The sequence below is a fragment of the Nesoenas mayeri genome (genome assembly GCF_963082525.1).
Source record: "Nesoenas mayeri genome assembly, chromosome: 7".
Classification (NCBI taxonomy): Eukaryota; Metazoa; Chordata; class Aves; order Columbiformes; family Columbidae; genus Nesoenas; species Nesoenas mayeri.
In genome coordinates, this window is record NC_137551.1 from 19097517 (window position 1) to 19114106 (window position 16590).

The window sequence follows — 16590 nt, forward strand, 5'->3', positions numbered from 1 at the left end:
TGTAAAAGAATGGCTGTGCAAGACCAGCACATGTGAAATGCTGGATCTAATAAACCTCTGTTATCCAGAACAGGCCTTAAGCCTTCTTTAGGACATTTTATGTAGTGTTAGAGATAGAATCTCATCCCCAGAACAGCCCTGGTGCCCTGACATAACATGTCCAGGTCTCAGTTTCGTTTTTTCCTTTTGAGCCTTTCATAGGAGGTTGCTGTCTGCGCCGACCTCTTTTGCCACCCCTGAAGCTCCTGGCACACTGACCAGTATTTGAGAGGAATTCTTGGTGGCTGAGGCCCTTTTGTGCATAGACTAGCTCTGGGTGTGGAGCTTTAATAACAGTTTGGCAGTCTAGCCTATCAGTATATCCAGGCCCAGCCAATTTGGAGTTTAGAGGATTACACCTCTGAGGAGGCAGGATGTGACTGACTCTCAGCTAGTAGTTTCAGTCCGCAGTGGCTCAGGCTGGGAGCAGGGCAGTGTAATTAGGCTGACCCTCCCTTTTGAGCCTTTTCTGGGAAGGTAGGGAAGCTGCCTACACTACATATCTAGAAATTCTTCAGGAGGTAGCTCTAGCTTTCAAATAGAGCTCTAGTTTTGATTGGCCTCTCTCCCCTGAGGGCGTTCTTCATGTTTTGAGTAGTACCCTGGGAATATTCTCGTATCTTGCGGTTCTCTGGTACCTCTGTCCCAGTCTGTTCCCTTTTATCCTCCCTTCACCAGAAATGTCAGCCTTTTCAGTATGTTCTATGGCTAAAACAATTGGTGTAGCATTTCAGTATTGCTCCATCTCAGATAGATTGCCCCAGTGTCATAGTTGAGATTGAGGAACTTTTTGTTTTCTTTGTGTTATTATGGGGAGAAAAAAAATCAGACTGTAATCTGTACAGAGTAGTGCATTATCTCTTCAGGATCTCAGCATTCCACTTTTGAGCACAATTTCATTTCCTGAGAATTTCCAAGTAAACCCATTCACTTGCTTCTGTTAATATTAATCAAATACAGGTATTTAGAAAATATATGCAATTGACTGCAAACACATTTCCTATATAATCTCAGTAATGATTTCTCTTGTCAAAATATGCAGGCACCTGAAACTGAGAAGAGCTTATTTTTATGCATAAATCAGGAGAGTTTTTTATAGTTGCTGTTAGCACATGAAAATTGCTTCTTTGGCAACTGAAGCTTGTTATTTTTTGATTGTTGCAGAAGGACCTCTACTTTTCAGATTGGCTGCAATCTACTGTTTGTAGTATATTTGAGACTCTTTTTAATAAGTTATTAGATAAGAGGATTATCTCTTGTGCAATGTTACCCAAGTTTAGGGAGTATGTATTTAGGCTTGACGTAGTTTAACCTGGGATTGCAAATATTATTTGGCATTAATCATAATTGTTTTATTAATTTTTAGCTTTAATTCAGTTACAGTAAGGAGCTATGGTATCTTGGTTATGAATCACCCATCATACATTTAGTTCCTTGTTTTATCTTTAATTTTGTACTGCTTGGCGTTCTGATATTTGGTTTTGGCATAATCTGAATAGTTGCATTATTCTTATATAGAGGTACTTCTGCCTGCTGGTGGCTGCAGTGCTATAACTTTTTTTTTTTTTTAATCTGGCAGTATGAGATATGCAGAACAATCTTAATGGGAGGAGAGTTGGGATGGGGGCATGTGAAGCTATGCCAATGTGCTCAGTGTGCTGTCCAAGATTTCCCATCATTTAACTAGAATATGTATTGCATTTTGCACTTGTAGTGTTAGGTAGCTGCTTCTTCAATTACTATTCTTACACGGTTGCTGCTGGGTGCAGCTAAGAGCCGCCAGATTTCATATCCAGGCTATCAAGCAGGCAGGCACAGGAAAATAGGCTGTTTCAGGAGCTGGCAAAACCACTCCAGAGTAGACATCACTTAGCTTTGGGACCATGTATTGAAAGGCATTGTGTAAATGTTGGGTTTGGCTCAGAATGAAAAATTCAACCTTTCTGCCTTCCTCTCTTGCAGAAATGATGAGATAGTGATGCCAGAAGAACAGACAGGCCTGGTGAAGGAAAACTATATCTGGAATGTCCTGCTACATCGCGGTGCAACTGATGAGGGAATATTTCTCCATGTACCTCCCGGAAGCTATGACCACGATCTCTTCACCATGACATGGGGGCCAACCATTGCAGCACTTTCTTATGTTTTTGACAAGAGCTTAGAAGAAACAATCATCCAGAAGGCGATCTCTGGTTTCAGGTAACTCTTGCATTCAGGAAGACCCAGAAGAGTTAAAATGCAGCCATTGTCTCCTGTTTACCTGCTAGAGATATCACAGTGAATACCAACTCGCACTTTTCCTAGCCGTTGAGCATTTTATTGTGACCTACAGTCCTTTAGTTTTATTCTGTTATTTGAATTGATTCATCCCATCTTGGCCTCTCTTGGTTCTCTCACTGTTTGGCTTGACTGCTGTGTTTTAATAAACAAAGTGCCTGGGGTATGTATTTTTAAATTCAAACCTGCTTACATTTAAAGCTGACATCACTGTGCTGATTAGCAATGAGGGGAAAAAGTCACCCTTAACTTGTACAGAGATGCACATTCCCTGTATATGAACAAAACCTGTCATGTGTATGAGGCCATAGCTGTGGCTGAATGGGATGGGGATTTTTTTTTGTTTTTTCTTTTCTTTCCCCAGATGACCAGTATTCAAAAAACTTACTGTCTGTGAGAAACTGTATTGGAACAATATTTGGTCATGCTTAGATCCAGACCAAATGGTGCCTTAAGCATAGTTTTAAAGCTCTGTTAACATACTGCTGTAGCCGTGATCTCTTGGAAACTACACCTTCAACACTACTGCCAATCTGAGCAACATTCTCTTACGTAAAGACAGAAGATGAGGATGAGGTATATTGGCTCAGGTGCAAGTGGTCTATCTGTTTAGACTTGCTTCTTGAAAGTGATCCTTGCATCAGCACAGACAAATATCAGAATGTATGGATGAGGTTATTTGAGGGATAATAGACTTCTATACATCAGCAGTCATTACGAGTGGATGGAGAGCAGGTTCTAAAATGTCAACAGAGAGGCACCCTGATTTGCTGTCCTGTAGACAGACTTGTCTGTGCTGACTTATTACATTGTTTTCTGTTTTCTTCTTTCCCCAGGAAATGTGCAATGATTTCTGCCCACTATGGCCTTAGTGATGTGTTTGACAATCTCATAATTTCTCTCTGCAAGTTTACAGCCCTCAACAGTGAGGTGAGTTTGCAAGAAAGGGGAAGAAGCATGGCTTTTAGTGTATGAGAGCCCTCTTCTTCTGTTAAGCAGTAATATTTGCTTATTTTAGTTATCACTGTCTCTGTAGATATCTAGCAGCCCCTGCCCAAAATTTTCTGGAGAAGGCAATGAAAAGTGTGTAGTGAAGTAGGACTTCATGGGGCAGGTTCAAAGATGCACAATTTCCTTCTACTCACAAGTGGCAGTTTGTGCAGGGCAGAATGCTCTGATATCTAAGTGTTTATTCCGCTTACTTGATCCGATGATGCTTAGATCTCCCTCTGATCAAGTCAGTGATCATCCATGATGCCAGCCAAGTTTATGCATTTCAGCTACTGAATATTTTGTTATAAGGCTTATGCAGTGCTAAGAGAGACTGTTTTGTGAGCTGTTCTTCCAAAGTGTAGGGGCTGTGCTTCCACCCAGCATAAAGGGGTTAGAGAAACTCATTATTTGAATTGTCAGTTGGTGTGTGGAGTCTGGTAATAAGATTGGCTGCTAGCCCCACTTTTGGCAAGCCCTAAAGTACCTTTCTGTGGATTGTACTGTGGGAATAAATTCGAGGTACAGTGACTGGTGTAAGCTTTTTGTACCCAAGTCTGTTTGTGTGTTACAGCATCAGCCTGTTTTTCCCCAAGGTGTTTGTTAGACAGTGTGTGGCAGACCATGTTTTGTGCTAAGGAGAAGATGACAGCAAGTCCTTTAAAGGGTCAGAACTCACGAAGAACCTCACAGCATTGCTCTGAGAACCAGTGCAAGACCCACAGTGAGCAGGATAGAACTGCTGTACATCCAAAAAAAAAGAAAAAAAAAAGGGGGAAACAAGATCATTCAGTCCTGAAAGCACAGGGGTAAAAAAGCTAAGACAGCTGATGATTTTTTTTTTTTCTTAAATACCTTGAAGGGATAGCAGAAAGGGAACAGTCCTGCAAAGTAATCCAGTTAATAGAATTAGGCTGCAAGGAAATGGAATTGTTTGGACTGGGTATTTTATATAACTTGCTTTCTGGTATTGGTAGCAGTGAAAAAGTACCAGGTTGGCTATTAAAAAATAAAAGGGAAATCCCAAGCAGTGGGGTTGCTTTAGATTCACTCTTTCTCCACAGCTCACAACAGTAAAGGTGAAATACTTGATCCTCTCCAGGCATACCAGACCTTGAGACTACCAATAGATAACCCAAGTAGAGGAATGTCTGCCATGAAACAATTGTTTGACACAGATTTACACGGTAGGAGCAACTAGACTAAGCCCTCAGAGGCACCAGCTATTGCCAGCTGCATCCCATCTAGTTGTGAGACTGGAATCTGGAGCAGTCCAGTATCTGTGTAAAGTAAGCGAGTATGTCTTTGGGTGATCACACAGAATCGGGGACTTCTGGATTTGAAGAAGGCTGTGAGTTCTTATCTTTGGCCAGATTCCAAATACACCAATGACTTTCTGCTGTCCTAAATTTCTGTAAGGCTTGGAGACATCAGTGGAATATGACAACTGAACAAATATTTGAGAGACAGTCTGATGGAAGGGGAGAAGGAAAGGCTGTCTTCAGGGGCTGAGGAGGCAAAACAAAGAGCAACTGTTAGAAAGCAAGGAAGAACATCAGTGTCACTTAGCTGCTAGTCACTTTCCAAGTTAGATCATGCTGGTGATGAGGCATCTTCTCCAAGCACTGCAATAGCCGTGCATAGCCACTTTGGTTTAAAGAAGAGGAATGGAAAGGAACATGGAAGAGGATTAAGTGATTTAAGAAGAGCGAGTACACTACTTCTTGATCCACAGTTAAGACTGATACTGACTTAGTGTATAAGTAGTAGAAAAACCCCTGTATGTTTTAATTTGGTGTTGTGACTTGTTGCTACAGTGCAAAACCAGGCATATTAATGTTTGTACTCTGAAACTTCAGTGATGTATGTATTTGTGTGCTTTCTCCATACCAACAATGGAAAAAAAAATGGGCTGTCACATTTCTGCCAGACCTTCAGATTGGCACTTCTAATGGAGTTTACATCTAAATTTAAGGACCCATTTTGATAGTAGTTTTACCAGCAGTTTGACTGAAGCAAGAATTAGTTTTTCTGAACTTAGGGTCTGAGGTTGGAAGAGCCACACTTTCAGTCCATCCTAGCTCCTGTCTTCTCTTTCCTTTCCTGATGAATGAATAAGTGTGTGTTTTGTCCACATAAGCAAGAGAATGACAAAGCCTGTCTCGTGTCAAAAGGAACATTGCAATGAGCTTAAGTAACTGCAGAAGGATGGAGCATGTTAACAGGGTCTGATACTGGCTCATGTGGTTGTTCGGTTTTTTCTTGTGTTGACAGCATACATTAGTTGGTTTAAATGACTTAGCACACTTCTTTTGTATTTTAAAAAGCTGTGAGTACATTGAACAGAGTATGAGGAATTATGATCCAGCAATTATTGGCAGAGACAGTATGTCTGGGTTCATCGCTCTTACTTTGAATCTTGCTGCTCAGTAGTGGTAGGAGTAACTTTGCAAGTCCATAAAGCTTTTGATCATAGTTTCTTTCTCTAACAGTAGAGCAGAGTAATTGGTGCTTCCAGAGGAGATGTGATACTTTTTGTAGAAGGCTTTGATCCTGGAATGAGTTCCCATAGCAGAATAAAATACTGTTAGTGAGTTTTCAGCAAGCACTTTCAAAATGTTCTGTATTGTTGTTGTTCTTGGAAAGCTTATGTCTAGGTGGCTCAGTGATTCAGCTTGTACCAGGTAAGCTGTCTTTGTCCTTGTGTGTGTGCAAAGTGAATACGAGCTGAGGAGTTATCCAAGCATCATACAAAGAATTGTTGTCTTTCCTGTAACCAGTTCTGAACAGTCTGCCCTAATTTGTGTAGAAAAGAAAACATCTCTTGCTGACGGATTGCCACCCCCTCTTCTTCCCTGCAGTCTATTGAGAACCTGCCCACTGTTTTTGGAAGTAATCCCAAGGCCCATATTGCAGCGAAGACTGTGTTTCACTTGGCCCATCGCCATGGTGACATTCTGCGGGAAGGCTGGAAAAACATCATGGAGGCCATGCTACAGCTTTTCCGAGCAGAGCTGCTGCCCAAGGCCATGGTGGAGGTAACAACAGCTGGCCCATGGGTAACTGAGGAGTAGGGAGGTGGGAAGCTGGCTTTTCACAGAACCAGGTCAAAGGGAAGGAGAACTCTGTTGCAAAGGCCTGGCTTTGGTAAAGTGTGTAGAGAGCTAAAAAGGCTGCGAAGGGCGTAGTGTTCAAGTTATCTGCAGCCTCCAGCTTCTTTTATAGGGTTTCATTTTTTCCTCATTCTACTTTTTATTGGATTTGAGAAATTCCAGTATTACTTGAACAGATTTGAGTATTGTGCAGAAAAGGGACATGCTGATAGGCATGAAGTATTAGAGTACCGCATTGGTATTGCCAGGTAGGGGTGGCACTTTACTGAAGGGCTGAGGGGGTGAAGAGCTGCAGTTCACTGCCTACACATGAGCAGTTGGGTATAGTGTTTCATCACTAAGTGAAACGTTACAGGGTTTAGGGGGAAGGCTACAAAGAAGCAGACAGTTGATTATATCCATGTTCTGGTCCGTCTTCCAGGTTGAAGACTTTGTGGATCCTAATGGTAAAATCTATCTGCAACGTGAGGAAACACCATCTAACCGGTAAGTGGTATAGATTGCCCAGGCAGTCCTTTTGGTATCAAAGCTGGAGAATAATATGATTTCTTGTTTTCTCACTAATGATAGTGTCTTCTGATTTGCAGTGGTGAATCTACAGTGCTGAGTTTTGTGAGCTGGCTCACCCTCAGTGGGACAGAGCAATCTGGTATGAGAGGGCCATCTACAGAGACACAGGAGGCAAAGCGAACAGCTCTGGAATGCATAAAGGTAACATACAGGCTGTAAAAGAACCTGCTTTTTGTTCGTGATGGCAGTACTATATGGATAACAGGTAACAGAAGCATAAATATGTATGTTTCTAGGCAGTATTTTAGGTTCAAGAGGATTTGGGAATTGTAAGAGCATATCTGCATTGACAGCTAGAGGGTCTTAATGTGCTGTTTTGCACAAATGTAGTAACAAATGAAAACAGGAACGATCCCCCACATGAAGCTGGGATCGCCTTTGGCATCACAGTCCTGTAGTTGAAGACAAATTAATAAATTCTCAAATGACTGATCTTTTCCAGTACCATGTTAAAGCACATGGTGACAACAAAATCTGAACCTGGGGTTTGAGCAGTATGTGGACAGAGGAGTTATCTGTTAGAATCTGTCTAGCACAGGTCAGGTCTGTTAAAGGTAATTCATGTTAAAGGAGTAAACTATCTGGCAGGAGTTTTTCTCCAGATAACTGTGTTAAAGCCACTATCTGTATCTCTCCTGGAAACAAGCAGTGTTTCTGGAGGATCTGTTTGTTTGCTTTCCTCATCCCCTAGATGCACAGTCCTCTTTTCTGTCTTTTGCAGCAATGTGATCCTGAAAAGTTGATCACAGAAAGCAAATTCCTCCAACTTGAATCCCTCCAGGAGCTCATGAAGGTGAGAGAGATACTGGTCAAGGGACTGGACTGGCGATGGAATAAGTATGCTCTGCATGATCATGTATATTTGCTGTGTACTCACCTAGCTACTCTGTCCCTGAAGGAGGTCTTGGACCTATTTGGGATCCAAAACCAGTCATTAGTTCAGCTGTTACATGTAACTTATGTGCTGGCAGCCACAATTGGTTTAGTAGTAGAGGAAGAACTAAATTGTGGAATGCATTGTAAAAGCCTCGAGGAGGTCATGGTAAGTGTTTGAAAATATGTGTAGCTCTGCATAGGAGTTTAAGGTTATGCGTTTTCATCTTTTCTGGTGTGCTGTGTGCCTAATGAGAGCATTCTAAAAAGCTACTTTAGAGGCAAGAGATGTACAGAAGTATTTGTCTCTGTGCCCCTAGGTCGTATGGTACCTGTTTGCTCTGAGAGATGGAGTAAGACTGGACTCTCTGGTCTTTGGGCTAGAGAAGCTCCTCTCCCTGGGGGAGGGTAGGTAGTTACGTGGTTCTAGTAGTGGCTTCTCAGGCTAGTGTGGAGTTTGAGACCACTTCAGGGTATGGAATGAGTCTGACTGCTCTCACCTTTTCCAAAAGCAAATAATGCAATGCACCCCTTGCAGAGATGCTGTGTGAGCTGGCAGCGTGTATTGCCTAATTCCGTGGCTCCTTAAAGGGCAAGTGCCTTTCTCTTAAGGCTGCTGTAATTGCAATTCCCTGGCTTCATCAATAGGATGCATGACATTATTGAGGCTTGTGCTAAAACAAAGGAGAGGTTTATTTATCAAGGCTTGCTGCAGAGTTTCTAAAATAAAGATGATAATTGAGTAAACCCCAAAGAATGTAAAACAACTAAAGCAGAACTTGCTGCAGAAGTGGTGACTCAGTTTTTGTTTGCAGTGTCAGTTCTGGGGGAACACTATGCTCCCTTCATATGCAAGCTTACGGCTTGAGAGGAATAGTTGTAGTATTCGTAGTAATTCCTCGCTATGTCTTGCCTTTTCCGTACTTCACATATTCTTAGCGAGAAGCTGCTGGCTTTCAGAATTCCTCTCCATCTGAGAGACTTTGTCAGAGTTCAATATCTTTTAAGTTCCTATTACATCTTGCATAATAAAAAAACCCAAATTTTCCATGTATTTAGCTTGACCTCTATCCAAAGCATTTTTGATAAACTATGCCTGAGCTCACCAGGCAGCAGAGTGCAGTTTTGCCCAGACTCAGAGCATTCTGTTGGTCTTCATTTGTTGGTCCCCTAGTCTGAGGGGGTTGTGATTCACAAACATTTCCTGGCTTTTCTAGGCTCTAATCTCCGTGACTCCTGATGAGGAGACATATGATGAAGAGGATGCTGCCTTCTGCTTGGAGATGCTTCTGAGGATTGTACTCGAGAATAGGTACGACCTTGAAATACAGGCAGATTCACTGTAAATGTCCCTGCTTTACTGCAGCTGCTGCCTGGGTCGAGGGAGTGAGTTCCTTATGTGCTTGATTTGCCAGCTGAAGCAGCATGTGGCTGTAATTTCAAGGCTTAGCAATTCCACTCTTGCATGTGCAAACAGAGGGGTTATTCGCCCAGGAATTATTGCTTGATATCCTGAGGTTTGGAGAACATAAACTAAACTCTGGAGGGAGAATTCTCCCACCTGATTGCTTTGTAAGTAATGAAGTAAATAAGAAATTTGATGGCTTTGTTCTTTCTGTGTGCCTGTTTTTATATCTCCTGGCTGGAGTTTTTCATTAAAATGAAAAAGTACTGGGTTGTCTGTAGTTCTGGGAGAGGTAGCTGTATTGCCGGTCTCATGTCCTTTCATCCTGCCCTTTCCCTCCTCCTTGTTGTGGCAAGGGACCGTGTGACCTGTGTCTGGCAAACTGTCCGAGACCACCTCTATCACCTCTGTGTCCATGCGATGGAGTTCTGCTTCTTGGTGGAGAGGGCAGTGGTGGGGCTGCTGAGACTGGCAATTCGGCTCCTTCGTCGGGAAGAAATCAGCGCGCAGGTAAGGAATTTTCGAAAGTCAGTTACTGGGGGTTTTTGGCTACATCTGACAACACAGTAAACAAATTGTCATTGTATAGGCCCACATTTAACCTGTCTGTGCTGCAGGTAATGACAAACAGCAGTTGTAAGTAGCTCTAAATAAATGAAGGGGGACTTCGCCGGAGAAGGGAGTCTAAATAACAGGGTCTGTTATTCTTCACTCCTCCTCTGGCCAGGTTCTCCTCTCCTTACGTATCCTGCTCATGATGAAGCCAAATGTGCTGTCCAGAGTTAGCCATGAGGTTGCCTATGGCCTCCATGAACTCCTGAAGACCAATGCTGCCAACATTCACTCTGGGGATGACTGGTACACGCTCTTCACCCTTCTGGAGTGTATTGGGTCTGGGGTGAAGCCGCCTGCAGCCCTGCAGGTTACAGCAAGGGCAGATAACGACACAGGTAAGACAGGCCAGCCTTTGCTAGGAAATCTGATGCCTGCCTGCCAGATAAGCAGCTGCTTCCTCAAGCTTTTCAATTAGCAAAGGGGACTGCAAGAAAACAAAGCTGATATTAAACTACATTAGCAAGATTAAAGACCAGCACCTGCTGTTCACTCCTACCCCTTGGTCTGTCCCCATCTCTATTCTGCCATCTCTTCCTCCTCCGTGAGCAGCGGTCCAGGTGCCAGTCCCTGGGGGAGCAGTGGGAGGAAAACTGATATCAGTTGTAGCAGCTGTAGAAGGTCTTTGCTCTACCCAAAGAGCATTTTCTGCTGGTTGTGGTCTGATGCCTCGGGCAATACAGCCTTAATCTCTCATCTGAGTGTGTAATGTAAGCCCAGCTGTTGTTCCTCTCATACTTGCTGCTTTTGTGGGACTGATGCTTTTCTGTCACCATTTTAAGGATCTCATAAAGGGAGTTGCTCTTTAAAATTCTATTTCCAAATCCATTTGTGTTCAGAGTGCCTGAACCATTCCTACAGGACCAGCCTACTATTTCCCACCTCTCTTGGCCTGTGTTAGAAAGACAGTCTTTTCAGCAGACTGCTCCTGTTTTGCTTTAGCCAACTGGCAATGTGTTTGAGGCTGACAGCCTCAGACTTTTACAGCAAACAGCAAGAAAAGGCCAGAAGCCTTTGTTTTCCTCTGCTTTTCTAGAACTTCCTTGCTAGGTCCTGATGCTTTGTGCTAGACAGATGGGAGAAACATGGATTTATCTGCAAAACCTCGATGGCCTTTGTCATCTGGGCTAATGCTGGGCTGTCTTCTCCCATTTTATTTTTAACTGCTTCTGTCTTTGCTGATTAAGCAAACTACTTGACTGTGGCACCTTGCACATCATAACCTTAGTTCTCTTTACCTCCTTCTGAAAATGTTGCACTGTTTTCACAGCAAGTCTGTCTCTCTGCTGGGGAGTTTCTAGATAATGTTGAATGACAGAGAGAATTATTTTTTGCTCCTAAATAACATTATGGCAGTAGCTCAAGTTTGCCTCTTGCAAAGATTTCTGTACTTGGGACACATGGAATTTAAGCGTATCCTAAAGGTCAAAGAAGGTAGATCTGACAGATGTGGAACATGCTAATGTGCATTGCTGTGCATGAGAAAGACTTGACCAGTATTAGTGTGGAGCTGAGTGACTCCAGAGGCCCAACATGAGTCGTGTCATTCCATGCTGTGCTTCTGGAGTTGTTTTGGCTGAACCTGGTACCTCCAGTAGTTCTTGAGATGTGTGGTACATCTGATTCTTCCCCCAGGATCAAAGCATTGGACAACCTGCCCTTTTTAAATCCATGCTCAGGCTGGCAAGTGATGTAGTAGAGCATGGAAAGCCCTTCCCTCTGAAGGGGAAAGCCAGACATACCTACAGGGGAGAAACAGTGTCAGAGTTGCGTTTCCTGCTGTCTCCTGTGCACGCTCCTGTCATAGTTGTTCTTACTTTCACAGGAGGAGAGGCCTGGCCCAGTTTCTTCCAGGGCCCACAGGTGGTTCCTAGCTGATGCTGATCTGACTAATTGGAATTGCTTCTGCCTTATCCACAGCTACTCTTCAAAGTTCTTGATTTGGCCTTGACCTAAAAATCTGTGCCTTTTGTCTTGAAGGTGCTCAGTCAGACAGCGAAGTCTCCTCCTCCTGTCATCCAAGTGACATGAGCCTGGACCGTGGCTACACCTCTGATTCAGAGGTGTACACAGACCATGGGAAACCAGGCAAGATGCATCGCTCGGTGACAGATGTGGATGTCATGAACAGTGGCTGGCTAGTGGTGAGTAGTCCATGGGCTTCTGGTGCCTACAGAAGACCACTCCTAGCATGGTTGTGGGCAGAGGATATGGTCAGGAGAGAAAGAATAAGACAGTAGAAAAGAGAGCTACAATGAGCTGACAATGTGAAGAGAGGGTGGGGATGAGATACAGATGGACAGGAGAAAGCTTGGAGGCAAATGAGGAAGAAAGGGAAATGGATCCTATGGAAATGTTACCTGTTGGCTTCAGAAGAAAAAGCCTTGCAGTATGTGCGTGAGGTGCTGTTTGTTATGCTGCCCTCTCCTGCTACCCTCTTGCTGTGCCCTGCAGGTGGGGAAAGATGACATCGACACCTCCAGATCCACGGCCGGGCTCAGCAGGCTGGGACCATCTCCTCTTGTCAACCAGTACAGCCTGACTGTGGGGCTGGATTTGGGCCCACACGACACAAAGTCTCTCATGAAGTGTGTAGAGTCTCTGTCCTTCATCGTGCGAGATGCTGCCCATGTTACACCTGAGAACTTCGAGCTCTGTGTCAAAACCATCCGCATCTTTGTGGAGGCGAGTCTAAATGGGGGTAAGATGGCCTTTGGTTTGACAATTAGGATTGGGCTTGGGGTGGCCAGTCAGCAAGAAGTGTGAAGTATACTGTTAGGGAACAAGAAGAGTGTCCTGGTTCCTGCTGGAAGGGCGACCTTATTCTTATCCCTCTCTCTGGGTTGGAGGGGAGGTCTGGAGCTGAGGTGGAAGTAGCAGTATCAGTATCAGCTGTCGCTGAAGGCTGTTCCTGAGGGGTGCTGGGTACCTCTTCAAGTGGGTAGTTGTCACTTCACGGGACAGGGACCACCACTGGGGATATCAAAAGGTGGCTGCTGCGTATGTTCAAAGGCAGAATATTTTGTGGTGGAGTGTGTGTATGGTACATTGCTGCCTTTCACTTTCTAGGCTACAAGTCCCAGGAGAAGAGGGGGAAGAGCCACAGGTATGACAGTAAATCCAGTCGGTTAAAAAAAAAGCCAAAGGACAGCTCCACACGGCGATCACGGGCCTTAACCCAGCACCAGGCGCACACGCACAGCGATGAGGATGAGGATGAGACCATCCCTGCCAGCTACCACACTGTGTCTTTACAGGTTAGTCAGGACGTAAGTATAGCAAGGATTTCCTCCTCTCCTTTCCCATACCTGGGGCCTTGTTAGGGAGTCGCTGGGATTCTTTGTGGGGCAAGGGTGTCTGCATCCCAGCTTAGTGAGCTCTAGGTGGCAGAGGGTGGCTCTGGTGGCAGTGTGTGGCTCTGCAGTGAAAGAGAAAGACTGCAATTTGGACAGGCAGAAGCAGAACAGCACTGGAGAGGGAAATCCTGAAAAGCAAGGAGCTCTGGTGCTGTGAGTCAGTATAGTAGGTAAGATGGGTGTGAGTCAAGGGCATTTGGAGACATGAAGTTCCTGTGGGACTAGTGGGGAGTCTGGCAGGGCGTCTGAGCTTGTGGAGAGGGAGAAGTCCTGTGGGCTGAGGCACTGAGATTTCAAGTACAGAGGACCGGCATGAGGGAGTAATTTCTTCCTCTAGCTGGTATTTCAAAGGTGTGAAGGCACAGGCCTGCTGACTGCTGGGCTGTTGGACCTCAGTTCAGTAGTAAAATCACTGGAATGCTGTCATTTGCCCATATGGAGCTGTTCTGAAGGAGCTTTGCATGTGCTTCATGCTTTTATGTTTAAAAAAAAAAAAAAAAAAAGGCAGAGATTTGTCCCTGGACAGCACAGCTGAATCACAGGGTTCCTTCCCCTGCTTAGAAAAGTCAATGTTCAGTGCCAGGAAAAGCTCCATTCTTTCTCCTGGCAGGACTGGGATGCTGTTCCTCGAAGATGGGATTGGCATGGCTGCTGAACTGACACAAACCTTGCTGAAGATGCCCAGCACTTGGCCACTTAGGGAGGGCACAGGTAGCAGGGCCTCACACCATGTCCAGAGCTTTATAGGGTTATGTACTTACAGGAAGCAGGCTTGAGTAGCTGTGAGCCTTTCAGTATTGCTTTGGGGAAGAGCAGAGACCAGGGTTGCTTCAAAATTTTAGATCCTATGTGTTGCTTAATGTAATGCTTGACTTGCAGCTCCTGGACCTCATGCACACCTTGCACACACGAGCAGCCACCATCTACAGCTCCTGGGCAGAGGAGCACCGCCATCTAGAGACAGTGGGCAGGAAAATCGAAGCAGATTCACGAACACTGTGGTCCAACTGCTGGTGTCCTTTGCTACAAGGTAAAGCCATCCCCCTTGTGATGAGAGTGAACAGAGACACATCCAAAATAATGGTGGCACTCAGGAAAGCTGAGGAGCCAAGAATTTAACTGCAGAAAGCAGGCAGAGTTTGTTTTTAGGGTCTACTGTAATTGCAAAAGAATTTGGATCAGATCTGGAAAGGTATCTTTAGCACAGGTTAGCTGCCAGCTTGCTTCTGGACCTGACGCTAGATTTCCAGTGTGTGGTTTGGAACAAGTATAAGCCTTTTTCTTGTTATTCTTTTTTTTTTCTTCTTCTTCTGTTTTTTTTTTTTTTTTTTTTAAACCCAGAGCATGTTTGATCTTTGTTAAACTTTTCACTCTAGACTGGGGAAATAGGGATGTGACACTTTCACCATAGGTTTTTCCCTGAATCCCTCTCTTGCAGGTATTGCCTGGCTGTGCTGCGATGCCCGACGCCAGGTACGGATGCAGGCACTCACTTACTTGCAGCGGGCCCTCCTGGTCCATGACCTGCAGGCCCTGGATGCCCTGGAATGGGAGTCCTGCTTCAACAAGGTAACCTCCTGGCTGGGCTGGGCTGGGCATGTAGGCAGGACAGCATCGTCATGAAGAGCAAAGCTGTGTGCAGGAGTGGCAGAATGGTGGCTATTTCAGTACTGTCTTCTTGAGCAACTGGTTCACAACAGACAAGGCGTTCCCTACTCTAATCCTGTGAAAAGTTCCTTTCTGCTTGGGATTCTGAAACAGCCTCATGGACTATTGAAATAAATCCACTCATTTCCACTTCCCATTGCTTCTCCCATGCTCTGTGCCTAGAAGCCACCAATCCCAATCCCTTCCTGTAAGGCTGTCTATGCAGATCTCATCAGTCATTTTTAAGCTCTCAAATATCAATGTGTCTGACCCAACAGGTGCTGTTCCCTCTGCTAACCAAGCTACTTGAGAACATCAGCCCAGCTGACGTTGGTGGGATGGAAGAAACTAGGATGAGAGCCTCAACACTTCTTTCCAAGGTGAGTGTGCCCCTGCTGCCTGAAAGCTCAGAAGACAACATATGTCTGAAGAAAACCAAACTGCTGTATTGGCTTCCTAGCATCCCTGATCTGCATGGGTGTCAGTTTGCTGGTTTGACTGTCTTCAGTGCTGGGCTTTTCCATCATCTTCTGCTGTTGGGATATGCCTTCTTTCCAGAACTGTCTCCATGATCCTTGCCTCTGGAAAAAAATGTCAGGAAGGATATTGTGGTTTCATGAAGGCTGAAGAGAGAAGTATTTCACCTGGCACTAGTTAGAGACAGTCTGTTCTAACGGTGAAATGATGCATGTCACAAGCTGATAGTACTGACCTAAGGCAGAGGGTCTGGGAGGACTGGCAGACATGGTGATGCAGGCTGCAGTGGCCCCATGCCAAGGAGACAAGATCCACTCCTCTACATGTGCAGCTCAGAAGCGTGGAGGCCTCTGGTGTCTGCAGGCTGGGCCTGTGCGTGCTCCCAGCCTGCCACAGGGAGGGGGATTCCAGGTTTGCAAGACTGGCTTATCAAGCTGTGAGCAGCAGCCCTGATACTACTTGTTGATAGTAGCTGTGTTTTTTTTCTAGGTGTTCCTACAGCATCTCTCCCCACTGCTCTCACTGACCACCTTCGCTGCCCTGTGGCTGACAATCCTGGACTTTATGGACAAATACATGCATGCTGGCTCCAGTGACTTGCTGGTAAGGTGCTGAAAGTGACGCTGCGGTGCTTTGAACAACCATTCATTGGTTTTAACCTTATAAACTTGAAAGGTGTTTTTTGTTTTTGTTTTTTATTTTAACCTTTTAAACCTTCCAAAGCCATTTTGTTCCATGTTCTCTCCCCATGTCCTCTTGTTTCTGAGGCAGCCCATCAGCTGTTTTGAGCTTTTGTTCATTGCTATATGTCCATTCTCTGTGTCCTGAGGAGTGTCTCTGATTACAGCTGGAGGCCATTCCAGAGTCTCTGAAGAACATGCTGCTTGTAATGGATACAGCTGGGATATTCCACAGCGCTGACTCTCGGACAGGATACTCGGATCTCTGGGAGATCACCTGGGAGCGGATTGACTGTTTCTTACCTAGGCTGCGGGATGAGCTCTTCAAACAGACAGTCATCCAAGGTACAAGGGGCTGAGAAACCTTAAGAAAACAGGTCTTGGACCTAGTGCTTGCACCTTGTCCAGTACCCAGCTGCCATAGTGCCTGGGGGCTGATGAAATGGAGGGTGCAGGAGGCTGTTGGAGCTTGGCACAAGGAAGCCAAACTGAGAGAGGGCAAAGGAGTGAGCAAACTGGTGTGTGGGCTCACTGCTTGTTTTGTTTTCCTA

The 16590-nt window shown here is 44.9% G+C and overlaps 1 protein-coding gene across 6 annotated transcripts in view; it reads left to right on the top strand.

Moving 5' to 3' along the window:
- Window positions 1–16590, top strand: part of GBF1 (golgi brefeldin A resistant guanine nucleotide exchange factor 1) — a 106804-nt gene that overhangs the window by 88229 nt on the left and 1985 nt on the right. For all 6 annotated transcript variants that reach the window (XM_080347599.1, XM_080347600.1, XM_080347601.1 and 3 more), the window contains 17 exons: window positions 2002–2238; window positions 3153–3246; window positions 6168–6344; window positions 6841–6905; window positions 7007–7130; window positions 7711–7782; window positions 9080–9174; window positions 9624–9777; window positions 9995–10217; window positions 11860–12023; window positions 12334–12580; window positions 12949–13136; window positions 14115–14265; window positions 14674–14804; window positions 15161–15262; window positions 15849–15962; window positions 16207–16384. In XM_080347599.1, coding sequence (XP_080203725.1) covers window positions 2002–2238; window positions 3153–3246; window positions 6168–6344; window positions 6841–6905; window positions 7007–7130; window positions 7711–7782; window positions 9080–9174; window positions 9624–9777; window positions 9995–10217; window positions 11860–12023; window positions 12334–12580; window positions 12949–13136; window positions 14115–14265; window positions 14674–14804; window positions 15161–15262; window positions 15849–15962; window positions 16207–16384 — 2516 coding nt within the window. The remainder of the gene's footprint in view (window positions 1–2001; window positions 2239–3152; window positions 3247–6167; window positions 6345–6840; window positions 6906–7006; window positions 7131–7710; window positions 7783–9079; window positions 9175–9623; window positions 9778–9994; window positions 10218–11859; window positions 12024–12333; window positions 12581–12948; window positions 13137–14114; window positions 14266–14673; window positions 14805–15160; window positions 15263–15848; window positions 15963–16206; window positions 16385–16590) is intronic.